Genomic DNA, 22,089 nt, shown 5'->3' with positions numbered 1-22,089 from the left:
TTCTCATATATACTGACTGTGTGATCCTGGGCCAGTCATTCTCAGTACTCTAGGCAAAGGTATAAGACTGTAAGTTGCAGAAAAATTACATATTTGCATTAATGGGGGGGGGTCTCAAAAGAGTTTACAATGAAATCACACATCCAAACCCTGTCACCACCATAAAAAACAACCCTTTTTGTGTTACATTCACAAAAGGCAACTGCTCAGATCACTGAGTATATGTATTCAGAAAACATTGTTAAAAATCGCACACTAGGGAAAAAAAATTTTTAAATAATAAAAAATTTAAAAAATCACACACTCAGGCTCAAGCAATAGGAGACCCTGTCCATATTACCTCACAGGTTCTAGTCAAATGCTTGAAGATCTTCTGTGGTTGTCCATCCATCTCTGCCTCTATGCTTCTAATTGTTTGGTCCTAGCATCTTCCATTCCTCATCCCTAGAGGCTCTCAGCAGGCTTTAATTAATCAAGGCCTATAACATAAATTACTAAAGGAATAAAAATGGAGCTGGCACAGCCAGCCCTTGAAAATCTTAATAGTTTATCAGCAGACATCATTTGGAGGAAGAAGGCCTAGCTTCCAACCCCAGCTCTGCTGAATATGACTTGTGTGACCTCAGACAAATCACTTGACCTCTCTCAGTTTGTTTCATTGTCTTATCAAGATGCAATGATCCCTAAGATCTTTCTAGCTCTAAACCCTCTAACTCCATTATCCTAACCAAGATTCTACTCTACCTCAGCTGTGACTGTCCAGTCTTCCAGAGAACTAAGCTCCCTACCATTAAATAAAGATTTGGTTCATCACCACATTCCTCTGTATCCTTCCCTTTCCTAACATCTTTTCCTGTTTTTCTTCTGGCCCTAGTATTTAACTATAGAATAGTAAATGCTTCAAGTACATGACTCTACACCTATAATCCTAAACTCTTTTGAGTAAATTTGTTTTGTCCTGACTGATGGTTAACTGACTACTGCAGCTAGGCCTGGCCCTAGACATTCTTCACTTCACTGCCTCTTCCCTCCTCCCTCATTTTCTCATCAGCCACAATATATGGTCACTCCCTGTCTCAAACTTCATCCCCTTTCCGGTTCTGGATCCATAATCAAACCATCTGTCATTGTTCCTAGAAAGGATATGTCAATCTACTTTCCTGTGGCCCCACCAACCATCTCTGTCATTTTCATAATTAAAATACCCCTCCATTGGCACACTTCCCTATATTATATATATAATATTCTACTAAAATGTAAGCTCGGGGAAGCTAGGTGGCACAGTGGATAAAGCACCATCCCTGGATTCAGGAGGACCTGAGTTCAAATCCAGCCTTAGACACTTGACATTCACTCGCTGTGTGACTCTGGGCAAGTCACTTAACCCTCATCGCCCTGTTAAAATAAAATAAAAATGTAAGTTCTTTGAGGGCAGAGACTGTTTTTGGTTTTGTGCTTGTTATTTCTAATACCTAAGATAGTACTTCAGATAGAGTAAGTAGTTAATAAATTTTCCCCCCACTTAATTCATTAAGGTATGTCACAATGTGGCATAATATGCTTTTATACATCTTAGTAGAGAGGAGGGAGATATTGAGGAACAGAGAAGTCAAAAAACATTCCCCAAATCCAATAGCAAACTATAAAAGCAATAAAGCAGGTCTCATGAGTTGCTGGAAAAGATTCTTCTTGCTTGAATATCATGCCTTTTTATTATTATTATTATTATTATTATGTCACAGTAAAGAGAGAGAGAGAGGCAAGAGAATGTTTCTTAGTCATTTCCTATCAAATTATTATATGCATACCCCTGTTCCTGCTGCAATATCATCTCAACATTAAAATGTTGAAGCTAATCAGACATTTAATTTCAAAGTGGAAGGTCATTATCTTGTCACAAAATTTTATTCCAATTACTTTTTTCTATTATATGAAATGAATTAAAAGTAGCACAAAACACTGGGAGATCAAACAGTCAATCAGAAGCTCATTAAATATGATTGAAATTGGTGCAATAAAAAACATTCCCCATAGCTGTATTATTACTTAAAAGCTATATTCTAGATGGCTCCAAGAATTGATATCTTGCCAATCAAAAATTACCTTATCTATAAAAGTAACTAGGCTTTTAAAAGTTCACTGTACTTTTTTGAGACAAGAGTAAATGAGTAAAGACTTAGATAAGTCACAGCCTTTCTGGGCCTCAGCTTCAGTCTGTAAAACAAGAAAGTTAGACTAGATTAAGTCCCTTCTGACTCTAGATTCTATGATTCTCAGACAATATACTGCCTGAGGAGCCCCTGCAAGAGATGGGAACCCAGAAATAGAAAAGACCCCAAGAGCCTGAAGTCACAGTAACTTCCTATCATCTGTTTCCACCAAAGAAGCCCACCAAGGTGCCTTAAATCACATATACCTTCTTCAGATGGTTATAAATGTAACTTGGTCAGAAATGGTACCTAGGACAACTATAACAAGAAGAAGAAAAGAAAAAGAAAGATGAGTTGCTGGTGCATCAAGAATGAGAGACATTGGATACATGGCAGAGGTGATACCCATTAGAGGAAGGCTTTTAGTTGTTGGGGGGACCCTCTGTGGAGGCTTAATAAAAAAGCTTAGATAAGAGTCAAATGCTTAATAAGACATGGAGGGACTTCGAGTTCAGTGGAGAAAGAACATGCATCGATGGAAATCCGTTCCACCAAAATATCCAAGTATCTACTTCATTACAAGGCTGGTTATTGGAACTGCTGTGGGTCCATTATTCAGATAACTCTAATCTGCCCTGGAGAGAGCCAAAAGGCTATAATAGTGAGAAAGATGAATCCTGTCTGCCACTTCCTTTCTCTTTTCATAGGCCTTGCAGAGGGGCTGGGGGATTTGTTAAATTTATAATTTACAAGGGTCAGGGAACCTCTTTCAGATTTTTGTGTTGAGGATCCAACATTTCTAGCTTCCTCTCTTATTGAAGGTGTCAATTTCATATGAAGAATCATTTTTTAATATGCAGGATTGATTTGGTCAACTGCAACAGATAACATTCTAAGCATTTTAAAGAGTGCAAGTGGTAATGGGGCAAAGAAGGTCAGGGGAAGAAAAAGAAATAAGCAGAATAGAAAACTACCAGTAATCCAGAATTATTTTTAAGGAGAAGTATTGTAAACTACTCCCACAATTCCATTTTCCAAAGCTATGACTTATTGTTTGGGAGGGGGAACATTTCAAATGCAAAATATGGAACTGTTTTACAAAAGAGAAAAGGAAAGTGTTGGGAGGTTTGTTATCATTTATTTTCTCTAGTATATCATTCAATTTCAGCTGTCTCACATCTCAGAAGTATCTCCACCATTTCTCACTTAGGTGCCTCAGAAATGTCTCTATGGCATCTCATTCTCTCCCTGTCTTTCACCAGCATTTCATTATTTCTTAACTGTCCCTCTAATGCCTGTCTCCAGTTTTTCCTGGGGATCCACGTGTCCTCATTTAGCAGTTTTCTGAAGCCAGAGAGAAACGTTGCAAATAATGTTAAATATGATTAATATCTTGGATTCCTTGAAATATGACATGCATGAGTTACAATGAAACCTCTTTTATTTCTCCATGAAATGCTTTTGCATAATGAGAAAGAAAATGTCCTCTATGCCCTAATCAGGTCTGACAGTTCCTGGACTCCCAAATACTTTTATTTATGGCATTATTTATTTCATCTCTAATAAATGGAAGGGGGGAAAAAACAAGAGACCGCAATCTGAGAAGACTGCAGAGGGGAGGAAGACAGGGCAGAGGGACACAGGGAGGGGGAAAAAAGAGGAAAACATTTTCCTAAACACAGAGTCTGGAAATAAGTTGTCATACCTGGGAGAGAGTATTAGAGGTCAGTGTACCCATGAGTCAGATTGTCACATCACACAATAAGGAAGTGAATCAGTGACCCAGAGATTGACAGGAGAGCTCAGAGAACAAGACTGCAGAGTCCAGTGGTGGTGGGCCCTGATCTGAAACTAGACCAGGGAGTAAAGTGCCCACCAGCTCTTAGCAGAGTGCCTGGTACAGAGTAGTAATCAAACAATGTTTGTTTGTTTTGTTTTGTTTTTAGTGAGGCAATTGGGGTTAAGTGACTTGCCCAGGGTCACACAGCTAGTACATGTTAAGTGTCTGAGGCCGGATTTGAACTCAGGTACTCCTGACTCCAGGGCCGGTGCTCTATCCACTTTGCCACCTAGCTGCCCCCAAACAATGTTTGTTAATTGACTGACCACAAAACTAGAAGTAAGTAAAAAAGACACAATGCACTGGGGAGGGGGAGGGGGAGGTGACCCAGATATTAGACAGAACAGGGAGAACACAGTGTAGGAATGGGCCTTGATTGGGTGATCCAACAAGTCCATGATGCTTTGCAGACTACTCAAGGACTGAGAATGTAGTAAGTGACAGAGAGACAGGGTTCTCAAACAGACACTTGCTCGAAAGTTGTATTTGACAAGGGAGTCAAATCAGGGATTATGGTAAGCACTGTCTTGGTTAATTTGGAGTCAGAAGACCAAAGTTCCAATCCCTGGCTCTGCTACTTATGAGCTGTGTGATTTTGGACAAGTCTATTCACCTCTCTGAGCTTCAGTATCCTTCTCTGATCATTAGGAAGTTGTGCCTGATGACCTCTCTGAGACTTCTTCCAGCTCTAAGTCCGGTGAATTTATATTAGCGCACTGTTTGTTTTTTTCTTTATGTCTTTTTCTTTTCATTTTTCTTCTTAAAAACCAGTCTGCTCAGGTACATTTGTTCTAATCACCTGTCTGGTTTCCAGTTACCCACTCCAATGCCCATAGTTTTTCCCCTTCTATCCCACCCTTCAAATAACCCTTCACCGGGGCAGCTAGGTGACGCAGTGGATAAAGCACCAGCCCTGGAGTCCGGGGGACCTGAGTTCAAATCCGACCTCAGACACTTAACACTTATTAGCTGTGTGACCCTGGGCAAGTCACTTAACCCCAATTGTCTCACCAAAACCAAAACCAAAACAAACCCAAATAACCCTGCACCACCAGTCACCACCACCATTCCCGACCCCTTTGCAGGAAGCCTAGCCTTAATGCTCGGGGGGGGGGGGGGGGAAGGGGTGGCTGCCCCAACAAAGAAATCTCGGAGCCCTTCTACCTACCAAAGAACACTGCCTATATATGAAAGCTTTTTCTTTCTTTGAATCTTCTCCCCCAAAGGAGTCATTACGTGGTAGAGCCTGCAAGTGCCCATTCTTCGTTTAAATGGTAAACTTGGGGTAGAAGCTCCCCTAGGACAGGGCGAAGATCTCTGTGACACAGCACCACGTGCAAAGGAGAGAGAGTAGGATTCTAGATCTAAGGGTGGAAAGGGTCCTCAGAAGTCGTCTAGTCTGATGACCTCATCGTATGGATGAAGAAATTGAGACCCAGGGAGGTTAAGCGACTTGGCTTTAACAAACACTCTCTGCATGGGGACAGGACACCCAGAAATCCGAGCCCTGGCCCAGAAGCGCAGACTGCTGGATGTAGGACGGGAGCTGGGAGCCGGGGAGTCGCAGCCACCCTCAGACTCCCGACTTTGGGAACCGTCCATTGGGGTGCTGAGAGAATGGGGGCGGGGGTGAGTCGGGGTTCTGTCCGGAGAAAGCGAAGGAAGAGCCCATCTCCCAAACAAGTGGCTCTGGCCCCAAGAAGCTGGCCCAGGTTCGGTTTCTCTGCAAGTTCACAGGCGGATGCTAAACACTTGCTATTGGTCAGGACCAGAAGGCCAAGAGGCGCCCGGAGAAAGGGTTTCCCAAGGATTTGTGCACACCGCAGGCTTACTTCGGGCCACCCCTCGAACGCCTTTCTGGGCGCGGGGGTCTGACTAGAACGACTAGGGAGAAGAAGGGCAGCAGGGCGAACGCGCCAGGCGCCGGTGCCCGGAGCAAGTAGTCCGAAGGGCAGCAGCAAGTGCCCGGGGGCAAGGACTTGCTGGAGGGGTGCCCAGGGGCACCAAGACAAACCACTTCAAGCAGCCGGGCAGGCTCACCTCGCCGAGGTCTCTCACCCATTTCACCTGTCTGCAGGGCGCACCCTCGGGCAGTGCATCCCCCCACCCCACCCCCAGAGAGAGGCACAGACCTAGCAGGCAAGCCCTCTCCGCAGCTGTGATGCCAGGGCCCGCCTCCTTCCCCCATTATCATTAGCAGATATTACCCTAAACACTTGCTCTTTACCTCCCTTCTCCCTCCAGGCATTGGAGAGACCGCCTGTCAATCACGGCCCCGGCAGCAGCCCCCCGCACGGGGGCTCGGCAGTGCCAGCCTTAGCGACAAGCAGCAGCCCCAGCAGCAGCGGCGGCGGCAGCGGCGGCGGCGGTGGTGGCGGCAGCAGCAGCAGCAACAGCAGCAGCAGCAGCCCCACAAACACGCACACACACACACACACACACACACGCACATACACGCACACGCACACACACACACACACACACACACACGCACACACGCACACACGGAGAGACAGAGAGAGCCCGAAGAGCAGGAGGGGGGAGGGGGTGTGCAGGGGGGAAACCAGCCCGGAGCAGGAGGAGGAGGAGGAGGAGGATGGAGGAGGAGATGCAGCCAGCAGAGGAGGGGCCCAGCCTCCCCAAAATCTACAAGCAGCGGAGCCCTTACAGCGTCCTCAAGACCTTCCCCAGTAAGAGGCCAGCCTTGACCAAGCGGTACGAGAGACCCACCATGGTGGAAATCCCTCCGGTCAGGGCAGCTGCAGGAGGGCAGCAGCCCCACTTTCAGCATCCCCCTGCCTCCATCAGCAGCAGCGAGCAGCATCCTCAATACCAGGCGCAGAGCTCCTATCCGAACGGGCCCGGCCGAGCCCCCGCCGCCGCCTCCTCTTCCTCCCCCTCCTGCACCCCAGTGGTGTCCCAGGGCCACCTGAGGACTCCAGTTCCTCCGCCTACTCCCCTGGCTTCCTCCGCGGCCGCCGCGGCCGCAGCAGCCGGGGTCTCCAGGTACGGAGCCAGCCAGGCGGCGGCCGCGGGCAGCAGCAGCAGCAGTAGCAGCAGCAGCAGCAGTAGCGAGGGGAGCAGTAACGGAGCCGGCGGCAGCCTGGAGCTCAGCGCAGGTACCAACTCTTTCCTGTAACTTCAGCTCCCACCCCCTCCCTGGGGCAGCAGTGGGGGGAAGTGGGGGGGAGGGAAAACTGGAGCAGGGGGAGAGGAGGGGAGACCCCTCCCCTCGCCTGGCGCGCGCTGTAACTTTGAGGTGCTGAGCGGGAGAGGAGAGTTAAGGGGACGTGCAAACTAGGCAGAAAGAGTTAGGGAGCTCCTCGAGCCCGCTCCCACCTCCCCAGCCCGCAGACCCCACCCGGAAAGGGGCTCTGAAAACTACTTGCTGATGCTGATTCTAACTCCTCTGCGCCTCTTCTTCTCTCCCACTCCCCGCAAAGTGTTGTTCCTAACAGGTGGCTTTCTCCGTCCAAATCTAGTTTCGGGGAAAAGGAACTATAGTAACTGGTTTGACAGGATTGTTCAGAAGAAGGTCTTGCGGTGACCAGATTGCCCTCTAACAGGTAGAAGCTGCGGAGATTAATGCCCGCCTCTCGACACTAGAGCAATATGATTAGACAGGCTGGGGCTCCAGAGAACGGCTTGCTCCCTGGAGTGACAGCTGTTACTGCTAGAGGATGGAGCTGACCAAACACCGCCCTCTGGGTTGTTAACCTTTGCTCTCTCTTCTCTCTCAGGGCCTCCTCTCTCCCCTATCCTCTCCTCTCCTTTTTTCTCTTCCTTCTCTCTTCTTTCATTTTCTTTTTCCTCTTCCTTATTTTTCTCTTTTCTTTTTTATTTTCCCTTCTTTTTCCTTTTCTCTTCTATTCTTCTTTCTCTTCCCTTCTTTTCTCTCCCTTTCTCTTCTTTTTTCCTTCTCCTAGCTTTCCTCTCCTCTTTGCTCATCTCTTCTTTTCCCATCCTGATCCCCATTCCCTCCCCCGCCCCAAATGTTGTTTTTTGCTCCTATTACTTTGAGTGAAAGGGAGATTGACCTCCAAGGAGATCATAAGAGAGGGTAGAAATTCTTGGTCTTTTACTGGAGGCCCAAGAAGTCTCAATGTTTGCCTACCAGAATTGTCTGAAATGAAATGCTACTCAGCAGGGGGCCTTATTTCTCCCGTCCGAATGGCATAGAGTTTGCAGGAGAAATGCGTTGTGAGAAGCAGTTTATAAAGAGGTCTAAATTGCTTTTAACATCCCTTTCCCTTTGGGACTGCAGTGCTAGTCTCTGGAGAAAGTCTGTTCAGCCTTTACTGGAGAAAAGATGGACAGATAAGAAATCTGAGTGGGAAAACCTAAAGGCAGTTTATTTCTCTGATCTTGGTGTCTAGCCCATGGCTTTATTTAACATATAATAGCCAAAAGTTCCTGCTCAGGCCTTTCATAAATCTCTGGAGCAAATAAACTATGCAGTGGTAAAGCTGAGCTCCTTAGCACAATGCCTGGCACATAGTAGGTGCTTAATAAGTGTTTATTGACTGATGGACTGATTCTGCAACTGAAAATGAGGGCACCTTGCCCCCACATGAGTTATGGAGCCCTAAGCAAATGTTCTGCTGTTTGTCAATATTTTGACACTTGAATGATTAGTTTTGAGAAAGAAAACCTAATTATAGGTTATGGTGAAGACTAGCTCTGCTGCTTCACTGGCCAATTTTGTGTGTCAGGTGTTGTTTAGATGAATTTTATGCTCTGGCTTTGTGTGCAATTTTCCCACTTTTTCCATTTTTTTATCAGCATCTCTTGGTCTAATTTATTTTTCTTTTCTATATTCTTACTTCTCTGTTCCTTCTTTCCTTTTCCCTTCTCTTGTCACCTTCCCTTTAAATCAAAGTAGTCTCTATCACCCTCCGTGCTTTGGTTCCTATTTTCTATTCCATTTTTGGTTCTTTCCTTTTCCATTTTTTTATTCCTCTCATCTAAGTCTCAGCTTTCTCTCCCATTATTTTTTATGTTCTTATTATATTCTTCTGTCCCTTTTCTTTCTATATTTAGCTGCTTCTTTTCTCCTCAGTTTTGGAGTGGCCTTTTCTGTTTTATTTTCCCACTTTTTTCTGTACAGTGTACTAGTGTTCAATCTATTTTGATCCATTCTCTCCAATTCTTGTCCTCCTTTTTTCTTAATCTGCTCTTTTCAGCCTTTGCTTTTGATCTTTTATCACATCCTTGCTTGTCTCTCTTCCCTTTATTTTTGTATTCTCTTCATTTTCGTCATTTTTACCTTTTTTCTCTTTTGCTACTTCTTTTTGTATTTCCTTGTTTCTTGGTGTGTTTTCCTTTCCTATTTCTCCCCCAGAATTATTCCCCTTCATCTTTTCTCTTCCTTATATGCTGATAGTTTTTTTTTCTATCTCTGCTCATTACATTCTTTTCTCTTTTGTCTTGTCCTGGATATGACTCTTTTTTTTTTTTTTTTACCTCCTAATTTCCTCCACAGTTGACCCTATATTTCTACCATTTCCGGTAGGGCCTTGAACTCATAAATAGTATTAAAGTTTGTATCACTAGACAGAGGCAAAAGCTGTCTCAGGAGTAAAGGACAAACCATAAAGGAGGCTAACATAATAGTATCAAGGGCAGAAGACCAGTTTTTTTTTCATTGGCAAGATGAGAACTAGATAATGGGAACTTCTTTCCAACAATCAGGAAAGCATGATCTGATGGGACCGGAGTCAAATTACAGAACACCACAACCTAGTATGTACAAGTTATAGTTATAATAGTAATGATATTGACTGAAAGAGACAATTCTCAACACGGATATGAGTATCCATCTGAGGGACAGTTATCCAAGAAGCTGATTGGTTCCTTGGGAAACCAGTGGTTCCAATTTGAACCAATGAGCAGGTGTGCAGACAGACAGACACTTAAACACTTTACCCCCCCTCCCGCAAACAGTGCATTTTCTCAAAAGACAGTTCACCTGATGCACTGAAATAGTTCAAAGATTAAGTTAACAAATGAGAGGGATAGAGGTATAAGGTGGAGAATAAAAAAACATGATCCTGTGACCAGAAAACTGAGTTAAGGTAATAAATTAAGCAAATGACTAGAGATTGCTCTAGTGTTCTATCAATAGAAATCACTATAACATTTCTTAAATGTGATATTATAAAAATAGATTTCCAAGTTCTTTTCATTATTTTCGTGTGACAATTCTGAACAGAATATCAAAATAATTATCTTTTAAATATGTATCGTACCATGATTTCTAAAGATATCTTTCCTCTATGGATGGCTTAGAGTTAAAAACCCACGTAGATCTTGATATGCAGCCTAAATTTGGCATCAGGAAATGGGAAATTGCATCTTTAAGCAGAGTACAATCAAAAATGAATTACAATAAATCCTATATAATTGCATAGGTCATTCTCTTTAATGAGATTTTATTAACCTGACTGTCAAGCTTTTGAGTCAGGCAGATATTTTATCTTCTTCAACTGATAAAAGTGTCAGCTATAAACCACCATATAAATATTCATAAATCTACACATCTGTGGCAGCCTATCAGCATCATTCTTTTGGACATTAAAAGCATTCTAATTACTTTCTGTCTAGCAGAGCTGAAATGCTGCCTGTTATAGTATGTGCTTGGCAGGCATGATTGCTTTTGTTTGCCATCACAAATAGCAGCATCCTATTTTATATACCGATGGTCCAGAAAATATTCAGGGTTTGACTGAGCAGGATGAATATTAGGAAGCACCATCTGGTTTTGATAGCACCAAGTATATTAACTCATCTGTTAATTTTTGACACATCATTGATTTATTTATTCAGAAAAATTGCATCCTGTTTTGCTGTATTGATGTTTGACATAAAAAAAATCAGATAGCTTTAAAAAAAAGGCTCACAGTCCTTTGATTTAAGGCCATAAGTGCTTTTTAGAAAGATTTTGTTTTCCAACTTTATAAATACACCACTACTTCATAAAGTCTTTTCTTTAAATAAAGTTACAGTCATACTTTAAATGAGGAATTCTATATTTACCTAATTATGAATTTATTTGACAAATGATGGTAGGTCACTATATGTGTATATATATATATGCTGTATATATACACATATGCACACATATACGTACACACATACACACATATATCCATATACATATATTTCTAGTTCTAATATGTTTCAGTGTTAACAGATTGCACCTTGTGATAGAATTGAATTAAAACACTGCCACTAATTATGACTCCAGTGATTTTCTTTATAGAAATGGAATGCTCATGGGAATATCTTGTGACTGGCAAATTTCTCAGAAGCCCTTACATAAAATAAGGTGGTAAGGTTGATGGGTGGGTTTCTAGACGTCTGCTACTTCACTATCAAATATAAGATGAACTAAGGCACTTAAATGGATAAATTTAGAGGGAATAAAATGTTATTTTTTTCATTATAAAAAGTAATCACATGTTCAAATCTTGGAAACAGAGCAGACAACTTACAATATCCACAAGTAGGCGGTACCACAAAACAAAATAAATGAGATAAAAGTAATCATTATAGAGTGGCTTGTGATCATGATCTGTTAGCATCTTACAGCCTTTGATGGTTGGTGAATGGTGTAACTAAAATAAAATTACCTTAGAGCACTTTCGTAAACTGTTGATATGATGATTCTGTAACTTCAATTGATTAGTGCCCTCAGTTTAAAATTTTGTTTTTAAAAGATATAAAATACAATTTTCACACTTTTCTCAATGAAGAATTATGGAACAGTGACCATTCAATTGTATTCACATGAAGTCAGAACTGCCCCCCCCCCATTTCTTAGTAATAACAGGCATTGCACAATTGCTTACATTTCTAATCACGCTCCGTCTGGAAAGCTAAATACTCATGGCTGAAATATATATTAAGTGAAAAGATTTAGTTTTGTTTTATATCAACTATATCAGTAATACTTTTATCCTGATGTTCATAGTTCCTAAATGTTAAAATATACAAATGCTTAACTGCTGAAAATACAAAAGATTCAACTTTTGAGTATCTATTACTTTTTTTGGTCGTCAATTCTGAGGGGAAAAAATTCAAAAAGAAAAAGATAAAAGATTTTAAAAATCTCCTGGATATGAACAAATTGCCTTTGGTATTTGTACAAATTTTTAATATTCTAAATATAGTCTAATACATTTTGTTAATTGTGTGTTTATATTATATAATAATTTTTCAGTATGCTATGAGATTATCTTTCAAAAAAGAAAAAAGTATTAGGTAAATCAGTTTCTTCCTCAAAAACCTATACCTTGACATGATTTATTAAGGTAATTAAAATACTGAGTGTTCTGTAGCACATAGAACAAATGTATTTGAGTGGTTGTCTCCTGTAATTCAATTTTAACCTTAACTTTCCTGTGTTTCCCCCTTTTATCAAGCATAAATGAAAGTTATGCCAGTTGGACCTATTATGATTAAAATGTGCACAGCAAAAATAACTCCAGGTCCAGAATAGGATTATAGGCTTAAAGTGAATGAAAAATGTTATCTTATAAAATTATCAAATTACAATCCATATTTTCCTTTGATATTTCAAATAAAAGAAACTTCTTTCAGCTTTCCCTATGACCTTGAACAAGTCTTCTCCCCTATTTAAACCTCTTTCCTGATTTGCAAAATACACAAGCTAGATTTGACTGATCTCTAAAGTCCTTGGGAGTTCCAAGATTCTCTGAGACTAGGAAATGAAAAAGTCAGGTAAAAAAAATTTTTTTTAATTCCCCATTCTTGGATATAGACCTATGATTTCAATACTGTGGGGACCTTTCAATGAGGACATTTTTTTCAATACATATTGGTAACTGGTCTATAGCTTATTGAAACTAGACAGCACAGGGTTTAGAACACTGGAGCTGGAATCAGAAAGACCTGAGTTCAAACTTGACCTCTTACCAGCTATATGACCCTGAGTAAATCACTTAATCACTGTGTGCCTCAATTTCATTAGGATGCTAATAATATCACCTACATCCCAGGATTGTTGAAGGATAAATGAGATAATACTTACAAAGTACTTTACAAACCTTAAGGTACTATATAAATGCTAGTTATAATTGTTATTACATTATTGTCTATTAGATGCTAGCTATTATTGTCATTACATTATTGTCTCAGAGAGTTGCTTGGGAGCACTGAGAGTTTGTGACATGGGCACATAACTAGTATATGTCTGGTCTTCAGGACCTGGATGGGTCTTCTATCCGCCAGGCAGCACTGCCTTTTTTTTTTTAATTTCTTGACTTTTTGGTCCCTATGAACAAATGTTACACACGTCTGTAGTGTTTTCCCACAATATTTGAAATTAAATTGTAGGCCCATTTCTTCACTTCTGGATTGGATGGATACAATAAATGCTTTTCAACATTGGAAGGAAAAAGAGCATACCTTTTTCTACCTTCTAGATTCTCCAGGATAGCAGATTATCTCCAGTGTTCCCTTGGCCACTGTTAAAGTTTGACTCCCAACCTTGTGACAGTCTAAAAATATTTTTCCATCCACTGGAAATCATGTCATAGAGCTTAGCTCTAGGGTACCCTATGGGAATATAAAATGGCTTTCAGATAAAGCAATGTACCCCCCCCCACCTTAGATCATATATCCCCAAACTGGACTATGGAGTCCCAGAATCACAGGGGCAGTATAACTGCTGTGCACTCGTTAGGAGGCAAATGGGGAGGGGCAGAGAAGAAATTTCAGTGAGCCATTATCCCTCTAATGTGTAAACCTAAAAAGGGCACGACTATTGGTTTACATCAGCCTATAGTTCCCACCAAAAAGAAGAGAATTAATTGGTCTATATATTTCAGTGTGCTACTTTAAAAGGAAGTCAATAATCAGTAGTATTTAATAGTCTGCTAATAACATCACAATGCCTTATAAACATTATAAAATAAACAGTCGAAAATGAATGTAGGCCTGGAGGTGGCTGTTCTCATACAACCACATTTCTTGAACTACTGTATTTGGGGAATGGGGAGGATGGGGAAGAAATCTCAAGATTTCTTCCCAAATAGCTATTCATAGATAGTCAAAGATAACAGATATAACAGTCCTTAAAGAGAAACAACAACCAGTGGTGTGCAGGTCACCTATCCTTTATTAGTATCATACAGTTGTTGATTTATGCCCTTTTTTAACCAATCAGGTTTAGGAATTTTCTCTGTTTACTTCTTAATATTGTTCTAGGTAGAAGCCAGGAGAGAGGGTAATATGGTTTATGATTTCATCCTCATGAAATTATAGATTTGGAGGGAGTTTCAGATCTGTAGCTTTGAGAAAGTTAAGCTGTATAGTCACAATAACCCTAAAAGGTTTTTACTGATTTTTCCAACTGATTAGTTTTTCTGATTGCATGAACACTCATGTGTATATTTAACTGATATGACCAGATAGTCCAAAATTATATGCCTAATTTTGACATCTGTGACATTTTAGTAGATCAATGCTTGCAGAGGAAAAGGTTCTTTAGGAAACAGTATTTTAGCTAACATCCAAATACTGGTGATGTTGGTCAGCCTATACATTGGCCTTGAATAGTGATAGAAAAAAATCAGTATGAACAAAGGTTGAGAACTATCTTGGCATGTAAGCGGAAAAAAATAAAATACTTTATTTAAAAAATCAGAAGAGACAAAAACATTAGATTGAATATATGATGTTGTTCTGGGGCTATCCACTGGCTTGTAAGATTACCTTTTAATTCACCTTAAAAGTTCAGTTAGTTTTTTCCAAAAGTGTATATTTCTTTTTGTAGTTTATGACTGAAGAAGAATATATTCTATGAGGTAGGGATTCTTTTGACCAACTGTACAACAAAGCATGACAGCATTCCAGGAATAGGAGTCATGATGGTTTTAAAGATTAATATCATTGTAGAATCTTATCTATATTACTTAACTTAATTCATTAGAATATGATTTAGAAAAGTCAAGTATATGAGGTCAAATGCATATAGATCATGCATTTGATCAATCAACAAGCATTGATTAAGTCCTTATGTGCCAATGGTGGCACATTGCATAGAGGGTAGGACTTGCATTCAGGAAGCCATGAGTTCTAATCTGGCTTCGAACACTTACAAGCTATGTGACCTTGGGCAAGTCACCTCGACTCTGTTTGCTTCTGTTTCCTCATCTGTAAAATGGGGCTAATAGTAGCACCTACTCCCAGGGTTATTGTAAATATAAAATGATGTAAAATTGGTAAAATGCTTGGAAACCTAAAAGTGCCACATAAATGCTACCTAGATAGATGTTAGATGACATGCTAAGTGCTGGAGGTACAAAGAAAAAAAAACATGTATGTCCTCAAAGAGTTTCTAGTCTAATAGGAGAAAACATTTACATAAATCAGTACATAGAACTTAAATATAGAATAGATGGAAGGCAGCATTAGAAGGGAAGGATTGGCTGGGGGTGGGGAGAACTCTCAGGAAAAACCTCTTAGGAGAGGTAGTGTTTGAGCTTGGTTTTAAATGCTGCCAGCTAAAGGTCTGGAAACAGGAGATGGAGTTTCATGGGTGAGACAACAGCAGGCAGCCAGCATATAGCTATGTCCCCATTGGCATGAAGGATGAATCCCCTGGAGTGGCCGGAGGTATTCAAATGGACACTATTCCAAGTTATACTCATATGAAATATGGTGGTTGGTTATAGACCCTCTAAATATGCTGGGTTAATTCAAATAATGCAAACATTTCAGAGGAATCCATTGTTTGCCCTAAGACTTCATTTAGCCTGACAGAAATAAAAATTGTGCTCCATATCAATAATATGTACCCCAAAACATACATAGACATTTAAAAATGCTTGTCTACAGTCATAAGGAGATGTGGGTGAAAAAGTAGCAATCACATACCAAATCTCCAAATCTGGTGGGTAGCCCTTTATCAGTTCTCATTCTTCATGAGCTCTTGGCTGCATCTGATACTACTTGTCTCTTAACCCTTGACCTGAGACATCACACTTTGCCATTCTAAGAGCATCATTTCTATCTTCTTGGCCCTTTAATGTGAGAGGTATTACCAAAGGTTCTGTCCTTTGCCTGCCTGCCACCCCCCCCCATTTCCCTTGTTCCAGGTTCAATGACCACTTATTTGAAGATTATTCCCAAATCTGGATATTTACTTCTGACCTCACCCCTAAGCACTAAATCCACATAGATAATTGTGTAGGGGAATAGTTACCTAGAGGATGTCCTGGACTCAACTTTTCCAGAACAGTTTATTCCATTTTCCCTCATTACTTTCTCTTCTTTCTAACATTGCTGTTTCTCTCAGTAGCACCACAATTTACCCAGTTCTCCATGTTAGAACCTCAGGGTTATCTTTGACAGTTCCTTCTCCACCGTTTCTCATATCTAGTCAATTTTTATGTCTGATTAACTCTATCATAATATTTCTTCTATCTGTCTCCACTGCTCTCCCTACTGTCACCATTCTAGTATTAACCTACATTATCAACACCACCACCGTTGCCCCAAATTGTTACAAAAATATTCCAATGTCTTTCTACCTCCTTTCTCTCCCAAATTTAAGACATCCCTCATACTTCTCCCAGAGTAATCACACACACATACATGCACACGCACACGCGCGCACACACACACACACACACACACAACTGACCATGTCACTATACCACTCAAAAATCTTTAATGGCTCCTTATTATTTGAGTAAACTTCAAACTCTTTTGTCTTTTATGCAAAGTCTGGACATCCTTCTCCTTCTCTTCCTCTATTGAATGCTTGTCTATCACTTAAAGTCCACTTCCTCCTTCACTCATCTCCCCAGTTACGAATGTCCTTTCCTCCTCACAACCTTCACATAGTCCATTGTTTTGCTGCTCTGGGAAGAATGTTGGAAAAGCTTTGGATTGAGAGGCAGAATAGATTAGAATCTTTGTTCCGCCTCTTTTTACCTATGTGACAATGAGCAAGTCACATGTAGGATCATGGAATTATAATTACGAGGGATGTTAGAGGTCATCTAGTCAAATCTACTACTTCATCTTCCAGATGAAGAAGCTGATGCCTGGACAGGAGAAGTGATTTGCCAAAAGTTGTACAAGTCAAAGTAGCAGGTCCAGGATTTGAACCCGGGTTCTCTGACTCCAAATCCAAGGGTGTTTTTACAGTACCAAAGTGACTCACAAATAAAGTTCACCAAATTCTGTTCAGTAAGCCACTTTAACCATGAGAAATCCTAATGTAAGGGAGCTGATCTTTGACCAGTACCCCCAGCCCCAAAGGCCAGAAAATTTAATTAAAAGGTGCTCATAAGGTGTTAAACTATCCTAGAGATGCATTCTATACCTGATCCCTTTGTCATGGAATTAAAGCAAGCAACAGCATTGGAGGAACAAAATTTTCAGGGCTTTAAAAAACTAAACCTCAAGAATATCCAGTCACTTGGAGGGAGTGCAACAGACTGAGAACAGCTTTATGGAGCTCAGTTTACTCATGTGTAAAATGAGATGGTTGGATTAAATAAGATCTAGATTCCTTTTGAGCCCTAATTCTAGGATGGAACCTCTTTGAGAGTAGAGATTATTGAATTCTTCAATTTCAGTCCCCAGCACCTAGCACTGTGTCTAACACATAGTAGTTATTTAATAGATTTGTGAGGATTAATTGATTCTCTCTAATGTACTTATCATGTATGATTTTATATTATACTTGTCTCTGTTAGCTCCTTGTCATATCATAAGCTTTATTTGAGAAGAGATTTCATCTTATCTAAACTATTTACCTCCCCCTTGTGCCTAGTACAGTACACTTCACACAGTAGGTGCTTTTAAAAAATTATTGAATTCAGTTGAATTTGATAGCTCAATGTAAGCCAATGACTAGTAAGGAAAAAGCTAATAGCACATTCCCCCTCTTGGTGAGTCACTCATATTCTCTTGATATATAAAAGAGACCATAATAAATATTTTGTTGTTGTTGTTTAAATGTTAAGCTTTAAAGAGTTGTGGGTATTCCTCTAACCCGTTAATGACTTTTTGCTGTAGATCTCTGTGATATATCTTTTTATTTATTTCAGAGAGTCGTATGATCCTGGATGCCTTTGCCCAGCAATGCAGTCGGGTTCTTAGCCTTTTAAACTGTGGCGGAAAACTTCTGGACTCCAGCCATTCTCAATCCATGATTTCTTGTGTAAAGCAAGAAGGTTCAAGTTATAATGAAAGACAAGAACAGTGTCAGATTGGAAAAATTGTCCATAGTCAGACATCAGACAATTTAGACATCGAGATGCAATATATGCAGAAGAAACAGCAAACCTCTGCCTTCTTGAGGGTTTTCACTGATTCACTACAAAATTATCTGCTTTCCGGGAGCTTTCCATCTCAGAACACCTCGTCCATAAATGAATACAGCCACCTGACAGACGTGGACCCTCTTTCAACCTCCCCAGTTCATACTTTAGGTGGATGGACCTCCCCCGCCACTTCTGAATCTCATGGTCACCCATCATCTTCTACACTCCCAGAAGAGGAAGAAGAGGAAGAAGGGTACTGCCCTCGGTGCCAAGAGCTAGAACAGGAAGTCATTTCACTACAACAAGAAAATGAGGAACTCAGAAGAAAACTGGAGAGCATCCCAGGTATTCTCGCTGAGTAATTCTGCAAGCATTCTGTCACTTGCCTTCATTTCTACCCCTTTTCTTGGCATTGCCCTAATTTTACCAAGGTCATGGGAATGGGTATTTCAGAAGACAAAGTCAGGAATGAGGTGGTGGGGGGGTTTAAAAAGCAGGGCAATCTGGAGCATTGTGGTACAACATCCTTAGGGGTAGGGCTGAAGCCCAGGGCCCCGAATAACATCTGTTTCAATAGAAAATCAGTTTCTAGAAAGATTCAGCAAGCCTGAAAAGGCTAAGAGTTTTGACCCTGAATTTCCTTTACAAAGTGATCATATTCCCATATAATCATTTTTGTATCTCAGTGGATTTGATTTATATGTTTTATTGCCAGTGATAGAGATTAAAATGAAATTATACTTTCAGCAGTTGTATTCAAATAGTGTCAACAAATGACCTTCTCTTTCTCACTGATTTCCCTTGTTAAGTTTTAAAATGTTTGGGTTTTTAGTGGGCAAACTCCTATTTAAAGTTGATAAGAAACTGAACACTAAGCCTCGTAGGTCAAAAACACACCAATAATTCAAGTAAGACCAAAGATACTCACTAAACTGGTTAACAGAAGATATTTCCTACTTCTCCTCAATGCTGTACTAGCAAAGCTACAAAGTGACCATTGGAGGAAGATGTTCATGGAGTCACAATTTGCTTTCAATTCATTAGGAAAACCTATTTAATGGGTTTGATTTCTGTTTCATCTCACTGTAATTCCAGCCTATGGTCTGTCAATGGCAAAAGGTGTTAACTTACATCTTGGTAAAGAGAAGTACACCATAAGGCAGCCCACAACTTGACTAGGAAATATGTAGGGATGAAGGAAAGGGTCTAAAGAACTGCTAGGGCAGGAACCAAAAGTTCCATTTTTTAAAAGCATTCCCCCACGTAAGGCCTAATGTAGATTTCACAAATGAAAATTGTTGAGGTATGTATATTTCTTACAGTACTTCTACACTTATTTCTACCCAGACATAATATGTGATTACAGACTTATCCCTTTTCTCAAACCACCTCCAGGCTGTGTCCCCTTGTTCACCCTATGCCTTGTCTGTAACTATTTGCTTAGCACCCTGTTGTCTCTCTAGCTACTGAAAAACTTCAGTGAATTCTTCTGCCCTCTCTAAAAACATTAAGTGAAGTAGAGAAACCAAGCCATTATCTAATTAATTTAGACCCCACATATTTCCATTGTGGAAATGGCTGGATTTAGGCCTAAATTATCCAGATTAGCTGACTATACTTATCAAAATAGCCAAATGATTATTCAGCTCTCTATTTCATTTTATCAGTATAAATAACATTTCGTCTCCCCATTCTTGACATATTTCATTCATATCTCCCTCTCTATAGGACCGATCATTTCTTTCCTTGTCATATGCAACTCTAGACATCTTTTTATAATAACTCAGGTGCTTTCTAATCTCCTTCTAGTCCTGAGATAGCCTTCCAGGTCTTTTGAATTTAAAAATTGCAAAAATCCATGTTGTTTTTTCAAACAAGTACTTATTACATTAAATTTTAGTATTATATACAATAAGAATGTGAACGAAAGGGTGGCTTTGACAAAAAGATGAACATTTAAAAAAAAACAACTCCTTGTGGGGGGCAGCTAGGTGGCACAGTGGATAGAGCACTGGCCCTGGAGTCAGGAGGACCTGAATTTAAATCCAGCCTCAGATACTTGACACTTACTAGCTGTGTGACCCTGGGCAAGTCACTTAACCCCAACTGTCTCACTAAAAAACCCCAAAAAAACTCCTTTTGTGCCCCTTCAGATATTTCATTCAGAACATTCTTATAATACACTGAGCTAGATGAGAAGAAATAGGGTTCTGTAGTTAATACACATTAGGCTTCCTCAGTTTGAGCTCCGGAGGGGGTGCAGTCCCTCTCTGTGATCTGAACAGAATTGTTCATTGACAACCATAGAAGAATGACCTCAGAAAAGAGTTCAGTCTAACCTGAGCACTTCCCCACTTCCAAAGAGAGAGAAGGCCCAAGTATACCCTATCACATATCAGCATTTAACAATTCCCACTATTCCTATTCATGAAGCAGCAATCACTACAAACCATGTTGTGAGTAGAAACTCTGTAAATGTTTTTCCTTCTTTCTCTTCAAGCAGTCTCCTTTGTGCAGAGGATGGGAGAATATCCAGATATCTACCGGTTACACTGTCATTGGGCAAATGAGCAGGGGATATATATGCATATGTACACCCATATAGAGAGAGAAATTATTAATATGTATACACATATTTGTTTGAAATTCATATTCACTCTTCAAAACTATAATCCAAACTAGTCAGTTATTAATCTGGCTGAGGTGGTCTTAAGACACATATTTCTAATGGCTTCAGCTCCCTAGAACAAATGACAACAACATCCTCATTATTTTTGACAGATTGGTAGTCACAAATGTTTGGCAATCTATCTAGACTTCATATTCATATGGATCAATTCACCTCCCATGACCTGAATCACTGGCCTTCCAGTCTTCAGCATGTCAACAGTATCCTAGCAATAATCACATGGTCAATGCAGTTTTTAATTTTTTTTGTTTTATTTTTCAGTTATCAAGCATTGATCTTTCCCTCTTGCCTCCCCATCCACCCATCCATTAGAAAGGAAGGAAGGAAGGAAAGAAGGAAGGAAGGAAGGAAGGAAGGAAGGAAGGAAGGAAGGAAGGAAGGAAGGAAGGAAGGAAGGAAGGAAGGAAGGAAGGAAGGAAGGAAGGAAGGAAGGAAGGAAGGAAGGAAGAAAGGAAGGAAGGAAGGGAAGAAATACATAATTCCTGTATCACTCAAACACAGTCCATCTAAACATATTCCCACATTAGTCTTATCCAAATAGGCATTTCTTTCTTTTTTTTTTTTTTTTTGCGGGGCAATTGGGGTTAAGTGACTTGCCCAGGGTCACACAGCTAGTAAGTGTCAAGTGTCTGAGGCCAGATTTGAACTCAGGTACTCCCGAATTCAGGGCCGGTGCTTTATCCACTAAAAAGGCATTTCTTATTCTGTATGTTAATCCATATTTTCTCTATCATGAGATGGGAGGCATTCTTCTTTATCTGTCATCTAGAATCATAGTTGACCATTTAGTTGATCAGAGTTCTCAAGTCTTTCAGAATTGTCCATTTTTATAATATTGATGTTATAGTATCAATTGTTCTGGCTTTGTAGAAGCAACATTTTTCCATATGGCTATAGATAGCCTGGGTTACTTTGAGAACTGCTTGTTCATATCCTTAAAAAAATTGTCAACTGGGGAATGGCTCTTATTTTTATAAATTTAAACCAATTCTTTATATATCTTGGGGAAAAGATATATATCTTTATCAGAGAAACTTCCTGCAAAGACTTCCCCAGTGAGTTGTTTCTCTTTTAATTTTAACTGTGCTAGATTTGTTTGTGCAAAAA

The 22,089-nt window shown here is 40.3% G+C and overlaps 1 protein-coding gene across 1 annotated transcript in view; it reads left to right on the top strand.

Annotated features, from left to right (window-relative positions):
- Positions 1 to 6,586: 6,586 nt before the first annotated feature.
- The window catches only part of BEND4 (BEN domain containing 4), a 50,848-nt gene continuing 35,345 nt past the window's right edge, over positions 6,587 to 22,089 (top strand). The window contains exons 1-2 of the mRNA XM_043973449.1: positions 6,587 to 7,109; positions 18,078 to 18,638. Of these exons, the coding sequence (XP_043829384.1) occupies positions 6,587 to 7,109; positions 18,078 to 18,638 (1,084 nt within the window). The remainder of the gene's footprint in view (positions 7,110 to 18,077; positions 18,639 to 22,089) is intronic.

The sequence above is a fragment of the Dromiciops gliroides genome, chromosome 6, assembly GCF_019393635.1.
Source record: "Dromiciops gliroides isolate mDroGli1 chromosome 6, mDroGli1.pri, whole genome shotgun sequence".
NCBI lineage: Eukaryota > Metazoa > Chordata > Mammalia > Microbiotheria > Microbiotheriidae > Dromiciops > Dromiciops gliroides.
This window is presented reverse-complemented; position numbering and strand designations above follow the sequence as displayed.